General features: G+C 35.7%; 1 protein-coding gene across 1 annotated transcript in view; it reads right to left on the bottom strand.

The window, feature by feature from the left end:
• The window catches only part of GYS2 (glycogen synthase 2), a 70,502-nt gene that overhangs the window by 16,117 nt on the left and 39,553 nt on the right, over positions 1 to 14,832 (bottom strand). Inside the window, exons 6-11 of the mRNA XM_004052856.5 lie at positions 10,705 to 10,822; positions 10,395 to 10,515; positions 7,867 to 7,973; positions 7,132 to 7,191; positions 6,576 to 6,654; positions 5,686 to 5,799 (exon numbers count right to left, since the gene is read on the bottom strand). Of these exons, the coding sequence (XP_004052904.3) occupies positions 5,686 to 5,799; positions 6,576 to 6,654; positions 7,132 to 7,191; positions 7,867 to 7,973; positions 10,395 to 10,515; positions 10,705 to 10,822 (599 nt within the window). The remainder of the gene's footprint in view (positions 1 to 5,685; positions 5,800 to 6,575; positions 6,655 to 7,131; positions 7,192 to 7,866; positions 7,974 to 10,394; positions 10,516 to 10,704; positions 10,823 to 14,832) is intronic.

Genomic DNA, 14,832 nt, shown 5'->3' with positions numbered 1-14,832 from the left:
AGCACGGGCCTAAGTTATTGCCAAATTTTTAAAGAATTGTTAATAAAATATAATACCTAATTCTGCATTGATGGGAGTTTCTCTCAGTGCTTTGAGTATGTAGTAAATGTCAGGAAGGTGCTGTACATTTATTTTGTGTGTGTGTCTGTGGCTGCCTTATGATAATAAATGAGCATCTCAAAATATTCATGAGTTTAACTGTGTAGACATAAATTATGAGACAAACTTTCATCTCCACTCACCCTATGAAAGTCATGTGCTTTGATATCTCTGTGCCTTCTCCTCTACTTTTTTTCTCTGCCTGGTGAGTCCCCTTTCCAGTTATTTGCGTGACAAATTCCAGATCATTAATCAAGATCTAGCTAACACGTCATCTCTTTTATAAAACGTCTTACCAAATCCTGCAGGAGAAGATAAATCCGCTTTCTTCACATCTCACCAAACCCTATTCACATCTCTCCTAAAAATAATGAGTTCCCATCATGTGTCAGATTCTCGGCTAAGAACTAAAAGAAGCTAATACTTATTATGTATTTACTATGTGCCAAGCTGTTAAACGCAGCACCTATTTATGAATTCTTTTTGAGATGGGGTCCCACTCTGTCACTCAGGCTAGAGTGCAGTGGCACATTCATAGGTCATTGCATCCTCAAACTCCTGGCCTCAAGTGATCCCCCCGCCTCAGTCTTCTGAGTAACTGGGATTACAGACAGGAGCCACTGCGCTTGGCCTATGTCTAATTTAATCCTTACAGTTCTATGAGTGTGGGGTTATTTTATCACCACTCACAGATGAGAAGACTGAGGTGCAGAGAGATTAAGTGAATTTACAAAATTGATAAGTGTCAGGGATTTAAATACAGTCTTCATGGACTTAGTCTGCTGCCTTCTTTATAGATCTGCCAACCCTGGAAATATAGCTCAGCTTTACTTCTAGAGATCTTAGCCCCAGGAATCTTGACTGACAGCACCAGTTGCCTTCCCTCTGGATCTATTGCAGCAGCTGCTCCTAACTTACAGGACTGGCAGAAACTGGTACCAGTGTGAAGTCATTTCTGCCCAACAGGTGCCTTTAATGGGCAATTTTTGTTTGGGGAATCCCTATCCCTATTAATAGGAATCCGTATTCAATTGCTCATAGAATCAGACACCTATCTGTCTGCCAATCTGAAACTATTCTGGTAAGTGGGAGGTACATATAAAGGTAAAACAGAATGGAAAGGTTGCTGAATACAGGAAAAAGGGGTATGTAGTAACATTAACACTAATATATTTAAAATAAGTTAACAGTAAACCAATTTATACACACACATAATACACATACACACACAAAATAGGCTTCTTTTGTATTAAGAAATGAAGCACTGTAAAATAGTTCTGAATTTGCATTAGCTGTAGATTACACTATTGAAAACTATTTTTCCTATTTGTCTGTGTACATGTGTATGTATGTATTCCTTTTTCTCTTCCATTAACTGAAAAGCCATGTTGAGTGGTCTTCGACCACTGCTTTTCCCCTGTATGAGGCACAAGTGCTGCTGCTGTGTGTATATTTTTTGTATATTAGCCAATTTTTATTAATTCTTGTTTTTTTATTAAATACATTGACTTTCCTTTCTAGGAAGGAAAGAAGAATGGAAGGAAGGAAGGAAGTGAGGAAGGAAGGAGGGAGGGAAGGAAAAAAGGAAGAGAGGAAGGAAGGAAGTGAGCAAGGAAGGAAGGAAGTGAGGAAGGAAGGGAAGGAGAGAGGCAGGGAAGGAGGGAGGAAGGACAGACTGAGGCATTTTTAAATCTGGGCTGCAGTCTGTGGCTCTTCCTACATCATCCTTCCTTCCTGCTCTCTCCTCATGGGTAAGTTAACCTGCATGACCTGCATCTCCCTGCCTGTACTTGCTTTCGACCCCTTCATCCTTCACAGGGCTTTCTCTAATTAGTCCTTCGCATATCTAATCTCACCTTGGTGTCTGCTTCTCAGAGAAACTAAACAGAGACAATACATATGAGAATGATTGCTGCCTCAAATAACTGAGTTCTTCTAGAAAAATGGACACATAACGTTTTTAAAAACACAATTTATTGTAATCACTCCTATAACTATAGCAGATATAAAGTGTCTCGAGAATACAGATAAGGAAACAACCGTTCCTGTCTGGAGTAGAGGAATGTGTGTTAGGGAAAGGTGCAAGGAAATAACAACTTTTAGGTTGGAACCCAGAAGAATTGTTAGAATAACAGATAAGAGTATTTCAGAAAGAGATGATAACATCAGGAAGGACACAGAGGTATGAAAGTGTTACGTATGTTTAGGAAATAAGGTACTTTTCCATTCCTGGAAAATTGTTTCACTGATGCAAAACACTTTTAAAACACGGATCAGCAAGGCATTCTTCATTGAGCTTCCAATTTCAATGAACCTTCCAGCCTCAGTCTTCCCAAGGGCAAGGGAAGCATGAACTATTGCCAGCTGCATGACTCATCCCTCCTTTTCCCACTTTCCCTCATCCCTCCCTTCTGTCTGCATGTATTGTACGTAACATGTGCCAGGCAGCAGACGGATCCTCAGAAAAAGACCTAGATTTAGATAAAAGTGTGACACAAAATGTTCTGAGAAAAACAGAAGTCTACAGGGAAATAAACTTTCCCTGCCTCTACTATTTCCTTTCCAGGAGACACAGACAGAAAGACCAGCTTAGGTTAAACTATATGAGAATGAGGCCTAGTTAGTACTGACATACTCTGCAATGAAGTATAAGTCTCTGTGGATATGATAATACTAAAAAATCTAAGGGATAGATTTTTCTATCTCTTAGAAATTATTTCTGTCCCTTAGTATTATTTTCACTTTGATGGATACATTCCTGCATTCCCAGGGATGTAGCTCACTTATTATAGGAGGTGTGCTAGGTGTAGATATTTCAGAAATACAGAAACACAAATGAGAAAATAAAAACCACTTATAATGAAAGGGGCCCCATTGTCCTATAGAAATAATACTTATTGGTTTTTAAATAAACATAGAAATTGACACTTCTGATCTTAAAACTTGAAATTTACATTTCTCTCATCTGAGTTCCTCCCTCAGGAAACTGATCTTCAGGTAAGGGACTGAAGCTCACCAGATCATCACATCCAGACAGTGAGATGCCAGACCCCTCATTCCTCATGATTGCTTCTTTATCCTTTCCTAATTCCTGTTTTACATTCCTTCCCTGTTTATATAAATCCCCCAATTTTAGTCAGATGGGGAGATGAGTATGAGGCTGATCTCTCATTCTCCTAGGCTGCAGCACCCAAAAAAGCCTTCTTCCCTGGCAATACTCATTTTCTCAGTAACTGGCTTTCTGCCCCACCAGCAAGGGGACCCAGATCAAAAACATGGCATCTCAGTAACAATTCTATGGCCTAGGGCCATCTATGTGCATGTGGATATGTTTGATATAAATGTTCCACAGCATGGAACATTTTATAAACCGCTTGTGTTACTTAATGCTGTATCATGAGGTCTTCCTACAATTAAGAAAATTTCTCCTACCTCAATTTCTGAAATATTTTTCTTTTTATTTTCTGCTCTTTCTTTCCCTGACTTTTCTTCCTCTAATTTTCTCTTAAATCTTGAAGTTTCCTTGGATTGACATTTTTCTCTACTTATTCAACCGAGTCTTTTTAATTTTTGTTTTTGTGTTTTTTGTGAGGTGGAGTCTCACTCTGTCACCCATGCTGGAGGGCAGTGGCACAATCGCAGCCTCTACCTCCAGGGCCCAAGCAATCCTCCCACTTATGCCTCCCTAGTACCTGGTACTACAGGCGTGTACCACCACACCGGGCTAATTCATTTGTATTTTTTGTAGAGACAGGGTTTCACCATGTTGTCCAGGCTGGTCTTGAACTCCTGGCCTCAAGCAATCCACCTACCGCAACCTCCCAAAGGGCTGGAATTATAGGTGTGAAGCACTGCACCCAGCCCTCAACCTGGTTTTGAGTGTGTCAGGGTCATCATTCATTGATGTCCACTGCTGCCCATGCACCAATGTCTCTCCTTCAAGGTTGCCCTCATGAGCTCCAGGCCTATGTTTTCTCAGTGCCCGTTAAACATCTCAAGTTCTATATCTCACATGTAACTCAAACTCAATTCATCAGAAACCGAACTCAGTTCATGACATGACCCTCAAACCAGTTTCTGTGAAAGACTTGATTTTTAGGAAGCATTGGTTAAATACTAAAGCCAAGAGGCTATTATTCTTGAATTTTCCCTCTTTCTTACTCCCAGTATCCATCAGTCACTAAGGATGACCTTTTCTACATACAACCATCTCTCCCATGGTTTTGTAAAAACATCAGAGGGAAAGAGGGTGAAGGCCAAATTTATTTGTTTGATTTTTTTAACATGGAGAAATTTAAGGAATATTTATAGATAGCAAGAGAAGAAGCTAGTGATAAGAATGAAATGTACAATACAACAGAAGGAAAAAAGATAAGGCAAGTTTCCTAAGAATGTGGGGATTGAAATCTTAGAATAGTTGTAAGAACCTGAAGGAAAAAATGTAAGGATAGGTCAAAATCTACATTTGGGGCCAGCATGGGGGGACACTGCAGGAGTTCATAATTTATTTAATTGTCAATTAGGTCATCTGCTAAAAATGAAAGAAAGAAGTGAAAATGGGGTCATTTGAAAAGATTCGTTGTGGCCATTTGATCTTGAACATTAGTGGATGGAGCTTAGTAGAGGTAAGCAATTATCTGTTTGCATGTTCATCTTTGTCTTCAATATCCAAAACCATGCCTGGAATACAGCAGGCCCTCAGTAAACATCATATGGTTTAAGGTCCACAGTGGCAGAAACCAGCTCTTACTCATATAAATGCCCTCAGCAAGTAACATTGTGCCAAGTCATTGTAGAAACTCAAGTCAAAAGAATGAATTGCTCTATAGAAAATTTTATAAAAACATTATCAGCCACATTCTCTGAAACTGGAAGTTCCTCATATTATCCCCTTAAGTTGAACTTTATTAGAAAGAAACAAACACTATCCATGTTAATATCAACGATTCTTTCATTCAAATAATTCTTAGAATAATTGGTATCATTAAAAAGTAAGTAATTTCTGGCCGGGCGCGGTGGCTCACGCCTGTAATCCCAGCATTTTGGGAGGCCGAGGCGGGTGGATCACGAGGTCAGGAGATCGAGACCATCCTGGCTTACACGGTGAAACCCCGTCTCTACTAAAAATACAAAAAATTAGCCGGGCATGGTTGCGGGCGCCTGTAGTCCCAGCTACTCCGGAGGCTGAGGCAGGAGAATGGTGTGAACCCGGGAGGCGGAGCTTGCAGTGAGCCGAGATCACGCCACTGCACTCCAGCCTGGGTGACAGAGCGAGACTCCATCTCAAAAAAAGAAAAAAACGAAACAAAAAAGTAAGTAATTTCCTTATGCTTATTAGCAGTATTGTACAGTGGAAATAAATGCTAGAATTATAGCTCAAAGCTATGAATATGTTTCAATTTTCAAGAATTATACCAAAATATTCATTATACTTTAGTTATCCAAGACAAGAAACTGAACCAATTTTCCTTTAAAATACTTAAAATATTTCTTGTAGATGTAAAAACAACTAAGGAAAGCTAATAAATTCTCAGAAAATATATTTTAAGTAAGTTGAAAGTTCCCCACATGAACAATTTGTTCTACCTTGACTCTATCTGTGCGGTTGTTGAAAAGTCCAATCCGCCTAATGGTGCTGAGGATGGGGTCGGTGGAGTCATCAATCATGTTGTGCGTGGTCACTGGGGGCAATGACTGTCGCTGAAGTATGAGAGGGAAGGAAATGTCAATTGCGGAAAGAATTAATAAGGGTGACTAATTTCAACAATAGGTCATTGACATTTCATCCAACCTTCACACCTTCAGTCTTTTGAGATGGCACTAATGATGATGACTAAGTCTTGTGTGTGTGTCAAAGGAAGATATGGGTTGAAGAATCTCCTTTGCATACTATGAATACATGAAGCTTTTGTTTTCCGCCTGCAGCTACTATATGAGAGACCTGGACTTCTTGATTGCTTCCGGGACTTATTTGGAATATAAAGGTGTCCTGAAGTCTTGACTTAAGATGACCTTACTGATTTCTTTTAGCAAGGCTGTCCTCCAGTACCTGATTCTTCCCTATTATAACAAGCATTTTGATGCAAGCCTAACACATTTGTTTTATCTCTTTTGTAATAATTCCACTCGATTAAGAAATATTCTTTTCTCTAATGTGACTCAAATTCTATGTTTTGGAAATATTTAGGACTTTTTTGTAGTTACTAAACTATACACAATTTTTATATTGAATATATTAATTCAAAAATAATTTTGTAAGCAAGTCGAAGGACAAGTTTCATGAGATTTTTTAAAGGAGCTCTTAAAACCACTAATGAAAAAATGTCCAAAGTAATCATTTAAGTGACTATGTAAGAATGTCTTTTCTAGCCTCAGGTCTAAAAATGTTCCAAATTAGCACATTCCAATAAATTAAAATACTGATTAGATAGAATTTAATAACTATGGGACATGGTGGGTGCTTTTTTCCTTATTACCTGAGTTGAAAAGATGGCTCTTTTCATAATTGTTAGATCATCTCGATCTAAAATATCATTCAGGTCAGGAATTTCTCCTCTGCAGGGAAAAAATGTTAATAACAAAAATAAAAACAGCTGGCACTAATTCAGTGATTCCTAAGCATCAGATTATATATTATATATTTCATGTATTTTAATAAATAATGTTGATTATTCTATAAAGTAAATGTTCACATAGACTTAATATTTAAGTACATATTTAATACACATTGTCAATATATATTTTGAATTAAAATCTCATGAAGTCTCTCTCAGCTTCAGATTGACATATCAACCCTTAATGAGTTCATCATTGAATTAGAACTTGCCTGCATATAAATGTATTCTTATTTGTACAGCTGTTTACAAGTTTTGTCAAATGAAGGGTAAAACACTGTTCACATGACATAACACATTTTCAAAGGCTATTAATTCCTTGATATTTGGAACAAAATTAATAAGTTATGATGTCTAAATTGTTGTTTGAATAGTGAAGACTTAAGTGATTGAAGTAGAAAGCATTTCAAGCACCTACCTTAATAATGCATCGTAGAGTTTTTTTCCAAACTTTTCCTTTACAGAATGTGCAACATCCCTGTTTGAAACAGAAAGATTTATCATTTAAACAGTATGACAATGTTTAATCTTTATTTGTCATGATAATGCTATTGTTTTGTTGACATTCTTTGAAATTACATTATTTGAAATTACAGGTATCTTTTTTATAGTCTCTTCTATTATTTTACTACTTGCCAATTCAGCTTAAGTTGACATCTCCAGAGCTGAGGCAACAGAACACCATGGCCAGCACAAAGAGCTTAAAATTTTTTTGCTTCATGTTGATTGGAACAGGATAGAGAGCAGAGAGGGGGAGTAGATGGAGGTATAGGTGTAACAAGATGGGAATTTGTTGATCATTGTTGAATCTGAACTATGAGTATACAGGGAGTCATATTACTAAGCTTTTTACTTGACATGTTCTTAGAATTTCACAACAGAAAGTTTAAAAATGTTTGACTCATCTTTAAAGATTTCTACAGGGCCTTGCTCCTTCAATGGTAGCTCATTCCAAAATTTGTATAACACCTATAATGTTATAAACATTACAATAATCTAAAATAGTAGCACGATGAAAAGAGAGTCAAGTATTATTTGTCTGTAATAATCTTAAGGAAAAAACAAAGTTCAAGGCGATACATGAGATGTTATTCACTTAAAAGAAATCTTTTCACATTTATTGCTAGAGAACATTCACAGGATGTGAGATTACCACAGCTGTTTTCGCACTGCTTGTCCTTTCAGGGTTTCCACGTTGAAATTATTTGTCTTGGCAGGCATAATGAAAAACACCACCACTGTGATGTCACTTTTATGCATCTGATGAGGAATTAGAAAACACAACAGAGTCAACTATCAAAGATTTTTAAAAAGTATGATAGATGGAACTTAAACATTGAAAAGTAGAGTTTTAAAATATCAGTAGATAAAAGGTATAGTTATTTATGTTTCACAGAGAGATTATATTCACCTTCCTGAGACTTTTTCAGAAATTTTAATTAAAATCAAAATAAATTTTAAATTTTCAGTCAGTACTTGTCAATGAACAAATTGACTTTCAATCAGTATTTGTCAATTAACAATTTGAAAATTCAAACAAAATATTTTCGCGCCTTTGACCATCTAGAATAGATAACTATTGCTATTGATGACACTGTGCTTTTCTGTGGTTAAAAAAATAGCATGAATGAGAGCTAATATTACAAGACCAAAATTAGTTCTTTAAAATTTCAGATTGGAAGTTTAATGAAGATTTAAGCTTTGGTAAAAGCTAAAATAATATTTCAATTTTTTTGCTTATTCATGTTGATTGATGACAGATAGATTATTTTTACTCTTCCGCTAAATGTCTTGATTCTCATGATGTTATATTTTGGTTTTTAGCCCTAAAGCAAAGAAACAAGCACAAGACGAGCACTTTTGGGATAGCAGACACCGTGCTGGGTGCTTTAAATATACTACTAATAATCATGTATAATAGGCATTTCTCTCCTCATTTTATTAATGTCAAAAGAAAGGAATGAGAGGTTAAATATTTTCTCTGAGTTCCTATAACAGGTTAGTGCCAAAGCTGACATTTAAACTGCTGGCTTAGCATCTCTCAAAAGGAAATGACTTGTTAAGAAGCTATAAGAATGAAAGGATAAACTCACTTAAAATCATGAACCTCTATGAAGGTTTATGTGTTGTGGAAATGACTGACTAGCTCCAGAGTGTGGGGCACTTTACCGTCTAATACGCAGCCTCGGCCCTCTGGGGCCTGACATTTTATTAGGGAAAGCTACTGAAGGCATACAATAGGAAACTCACCCTAGGAACAGCCAATGTGCTATCAAAGAATAAATGTACTATGTGGAAAGAGAATTCCTTCTTTTAACTTCTCCAAGTATTGCAGTTATCTTTTATGTCTAGTATAATAGTAATCAGTCTTTTCTTCATATCTATAAATAAAGTGAATATTTAATAACTATATAAATGCATTTATTAATAATGTCCCTAAAGACTGTATATGTGATATAGTTGTGAGTCCATTATAAAGCTTGTTGAATGAATATATACTAGGAAATATGAAGTAAGGTTATTTAAGAATAATCTTTTTAGTCTTCAGTTCTGTTTTGCATAGTTGGATTTTATTAATGAATCGCTTGCTTATTAATGTGGCTTTAGTAAATTTTTTTAGCATATTTGGTATAATGTCTGCTCTAAAGCAAAAAATTTATGTCCAAGAAATAAAAATTTAATTGGAGGGTAGTCAGAACTCAGGAAAGTTTAGATTTTCTCATTATCTCATTAAGATTGAAATTCTACACTCTTCTCCTGTGAATATTTTCCTGTTACTTATTCTATATTTTTATGTGATGGGATTGGAATATAAACCAATAGCTGCCATCAATAGCTAAGACATGGTATCTTTTTTTATAGTTGCTTCTATTTATGCATATCGTATTGCTCGGTTAGTTGAGAACCCACTTTGTATCCCACCTTCCTGAGTAAAAATTGATTTCACATTGTTGGGAGTAAGAACCTTCTTTTTCCTCCTTCATGCTTTCATGTGGTGTGACACCCACTAGTTCGAGAGTTTAAGACTCTTAGTCACAGGGAGGTGGTGTGGCTGGGGAGGTGAGTGAACCGAGTGTGTATGTGTCTGCCCTGTTCTATAGAGAGTTCGTGCTGTCGGGTTTGGCTGCCAGCTATGTGGCACATGCTACTCTGAAGGCCTGCTTCAGTCGGGAGAAGAGAGTGATGGTCAGAGCTTCCTATGATTAAATGGCTAAGAGTCATAACAAGGTTCAGTATTAGGATGCGTATTGTCATGTACATAAGCCACATCTTCCATTATAGTCTTCACTGATTTTCTGAAAATTGATATTTTGCTCTCCATTTACTGGATTTCTCTATATTTACTTTTCAATTGATTACAAACTCATGTGAGGGAAAAGGGATGTTATAATGACTTATTAAAACATAGAAGGGGAGAATGGGATAAGCTTAATGAGACATATAATGGGATAAGCTTAAGATTCTCCAAAAAAGAAAAAAAAAAAGATGACATTATAGACAAACACACAAGTCAACAGTGTGGTAACTCCAATATGTAAATTGAAAGGCTGAAGCCATTTTTAGAATACGATTATCGTTTATTCTCTTGAAAACTATTTAAGAAGCCAAAAAATTCTTCACTTCCCACAGAAGAAAGTTCTCCCTACAAGAGTGTTATACCATGTCCTAGAGCTTTCTTACCCTCAGCAGGAAATTTAGCCTGGATAAGGATTCTAGGAAGATGTCAGCTCCTTTGTTTGAAAACTCATACCTCCCAGCAATGAAAAGGAACAAAGTCTTTTCAAGATCAAAGTCGAGATGACTAAAACAAAACAAAACAAAACAGTTTCAAATGAAATACAGCAACAGTAACAAAATGTACACATGAATTCTGTTAATGTACAAAGGAGGCTGGGAAAGATAAACATTTACTATTACAATTCTGTTTTCTCTCTACCAAAGATCACTCATATCTGATACTTCTTTTTTTTTTTAATAAAGAAAATCATACCCATAGAAATGACCTCGAACAAAATCTTGGATTCTGGCCTTGTACATGGCATGTAGATTTTGAAACTCATGCACTGCTGAAAATTTCTTAACATTCAAGCCGTTTGGAGTAACTACATCTACAAAGGCAAAACAAAATTATTATGAAAATTCTCTTTTCAAAGAGGGTACCATTGTAGAAAAAAGTATCTTTAAAACTATAAAGTTAGATGTTTATTGACATTCTACTTTCTGACTACCATAAAATTTAAAATTTATAAAACTTCCAGTTCATAAAAAATTCATAAAAATTCACAACAAATTTGGTCTACTGATTGAAATAGGAAATCAGAAATGCCTGACCAAAATAACAATGAGGCACTGGTACAATGAAACAAGTTAATCAATAACAATAATAATGGTTGTTATAGTACTCACTTATTGATTATTTAATGTGCACCAGGTGTTGCTCTAAAGGCTTAGAGTGTAACTCAATCTCTTCAACAAACCAAGGGAGTGAGTGCTCTTATCAGCATTTTCAGAGGTGGAAACTCAGGCACGGAGTTGTTTAAAGACGCCGTCCAAGAACACACGGCTGGTAAGTCGAAGCAGAATCCATGCAGTCTGACCCCACATACTGTTTCCTTAACTCTGCACTAAACTACCTCCTGCCATCTTGTTTTCCACAAGTGTATGGGACATCTTTTGTGCATTTGGAAAATTGGAAAAGGAAACCTCTTACTTCTAATTTCTATTCTTATTTCCATTTCTCATTTCTAACACAACTGATTCACTCTTCCCGGGAGATTTTGTTGCTCAGGCAGGAAGACATTCTTGGTTTTCCAAACATTGGTCTGTGACAAGAAAGAGAGGGACCACTCAGAGCATATGACGGAAACTACCTACTGAGTTGAATACATAGGTTATCAGATTTAGCAGCATAAAGCAAAAACAAGAAAAAAGAAGCTATGTTAAAAAAAATGTGGCATAGGGCTATGAAGATTTTTGTAATTTTAAGAATCTTTTCCAGCCTGGCCAACATGGTGAAACCCCATCTCTACTAAAAATACAAAAATTAGTCAGGCATGGTGGTGTGCGCCTGTAGTCCCAGCTACTGGGGAGGCTGAGCCGGGAGAATTGCTTCAACCCAGGAGGTGGAGGTTGCAGTGAGCTGAAATCACGCCACTGCATTTCAGCCTGGGTGACAGAGTGAGACTCCATCTCAAAAGAGAAAAAAAAAAGAAAGAATCTTTTACAGTTAACTGGCTATTTTCTTGATATGGTTCCACAAAATCAATCCAGGCTTTTTGGTCATTTTTTGTGGAAAATAAAAACTTACTGATTTTTATGAGTTTTTATTAAGTAATCTGACATTTGTTATACTCTTTTACATACATGGCCACAGTAGAATCAATTTTAAGTAGCCAAGATTTCCAGTGAAAGCTTTCATGTGAATAATTCCTAAATGAACTATATAATGTGATTCGTATTGTATGACAATTACATCTTAAAATGTATTTATCTTTCTACAGCAATTACGTAGGGCTCACTTTGTGCCAGGCCCTATTATATTTGATATATAATAATTTTTAAAAATCCCTGTAAAGTAAATTGTTTTCACTGTCCCCATTTTACAAATAACGAACCTGGCCTGCAGAATATTAAGTCATTTGCCCAATGTCAAGTAAGCACAAAGTAACAGAGGCTGGATTTAGAACCAAAGCAGCCTGGCTCAGGAATTTCCACCCTTTTGATGCAGTGGTGTCATACAACTGTACCATACAAAAGCTATAGAAGGCAAGAATGTATGTGGATACCAGCTTATTATGGATTGTAATCCGCAGCAATTTTCTAAATTGTTTCACAAACAATTATAAAAAAAAGATCTGTGTCCTGAAATTGTCTGTTTATTAGCCTAAAGTGTTAGGCCAGTGAGGTCTTCTAACATCCATATTTATAACAGAATAATCTCACATGCACAGGCCTATGTGCAGTCATATGCTGGTAAAATTTAACAAAGAGTACTCCAGGAAAAAGAGAGAAAAAGAGAAAGAGAGAGAGATAATTTTAGTGTTTGCCTTTCTCCAAGGTGTAAATATTCCCATCATGACTGATTTCAAGCTACCAATGTAAATGCAGAGTTGGGAAGAAAAGTGCAGTAACACCATTATAGTATTTCCATCCATGAAATATATATATATATATATATATATATATATATATATATGGATGTTACTGCACCATTATATAGGTTATAGGTTTTAGGTTATTTGTATGTAATGGTGCGCAGTAACATATAATGGTATTACTGCACTACTATATACAAATAACCTAAAATCATAGTAAAATGTAGTAAAATAACCAGGAAATGATGTTAAATTAGTTAAATTAATTTGATTAATTTAATTTAATTAGTTCATATAAATACATGTATTATTACATAATAAATTAGTGTATATAAGTTATATGCTCATATCATTTAAATTTTTAAAAAATCAAGATATTGACCTTGAAAAATCTCCTTTTCACTTCCATTCCATAATTTTTTCCTTTCCCTGGAAGCAACATTGGTCACTAATTTCTTGCTATTGTTCCCAAGTAGAAGACAATGTCGATGTTACCCACGTTTCTGATGTTAACAACGCCAACACAAAGGAAAAACGTTGACTAAAGGATGGTATTAGCTAGAGTTCATAGTAAGGTATTAGCGTGGGCTCAAAAATCAATAATTGCAACACTATTAATGACTATATTAAAGGAAAATGACAAATTTTTTTAAAGCAACATAAGATATTTAAGGCATATGTTGTATTCAGTTTTGTATCTGTAATTGGTAAATTTATCATACTGCCTTCTCTCCAATATTTTTAAGAAAATATCACCTTTTCAACATCTTAAATTATTTTGAGTCAAATTTATGGCAAAAGCATAATGATATAGTAATAAATATAAGCTTTTGCCAATTATTATATAGTGATATTTTGAAAAATATCTGGTCCCATGCATGTTTTTCACCCAGCCAATTTTCCTCTTGCTCTGTAGTTGCACCCTCAGCGTTAAAAGTAATGGCTGTAGTTAAACTTTTAATCGGGGAAGACTTCAAGAAAAATCAAGGAATACAAAGTCATAGTTACACTATGTGATCCTTTTTTTTTTTTTCAGAATGCTCTTAGGAAGGTTTATATGTTTAATGATCTACTAAAAGTCCATTGACCTTCTTGAGCCACAAAATGTTCAGAGATTTCACAATTTCCATCAGAGGCACCACATGATTCTACTGCAAGTCTGAAGAAGCCCAGATTGCAGTGTTTATGGTTTCTGGTAGAACTTCCAGAGAAAGCTAGCTTGTGGGCACTCAGTAATAGATGAGAACTTGGGGAAAATCTAGACAGTGATCCACACAAAATGATAATCGATATTTTCTAAATCTTTACAATGTACCAGGCACTGAGCTGGGTTTTTTCCATACGTTAACGGTTTGAATCATTGCAATAATTCCAGATAAGAGAAAGGATTATCCACATTATGCAGATAAGACACAGAGAGCTTAAGTAACTTTTATAATGTCACACAGCTAGTAACGTATACTCAACATAAAATCATTTTTGGTACTGAATACAGGCAGTTTGGCAAAAAGCTCATGCTTTGACCACTACTCTGTAGCTATATTCTTAAGAAAACAAAAATTTAAGAAAATAGTATATAGAGAAAGCAGGACCTAGAATAGAATCTTGGAGAATGTCCACTTTGAAAAGTAAAAGAAAGTAGAAAAATGATTAGAGACACCAGAAAAGATTATACTGGAAAGAAAGTAGAATGTGCAGTGTCATGAAAAATAATGGAAACAGATTTTCACCGCCTTTAAATGCTAGAGAATATAAAGAAAAATAGAAAACATTAGATGACCCTGAATTCGATGATTTTTAGAAACACAATTTTAGGCCAGAGTTGGAGGTTGGAAGCCAGAGTCCCAGGGGCTAATGAGTAAGTGAACCTAGCGATTATGGTTTACTCTTATAAGATATTTGGCAGCAGGAGAAAGGAGGAGATGGTATGATATCTGGCAGGGTAGAAACCTCAAGAGAAATTTTCATTTTAGAATAGGCAAAAACAAAGAAAGCATTTTTGTGAGCTCAGAGAAAGATAACTG

This window comes from Gorilla gorilla, chromosome 10 (assembly GCF_029281585.2).
Source record: "Gorilla gorilla gorilla isolate KB3781 chromosome 10, NHGRI_mGorGor1-v2.1_pri, whole genome shotgun sequence".
NCBI lineage: Eukaryota > Metazoa > Chordata > Mammalia > Primates > Hominidae > Gorilla > Gorilla gorilla.
Note: the sequence above shows the minus strand (reverse complement) of the source record. Positions and strands in the feature narration are given on the sequence as shown.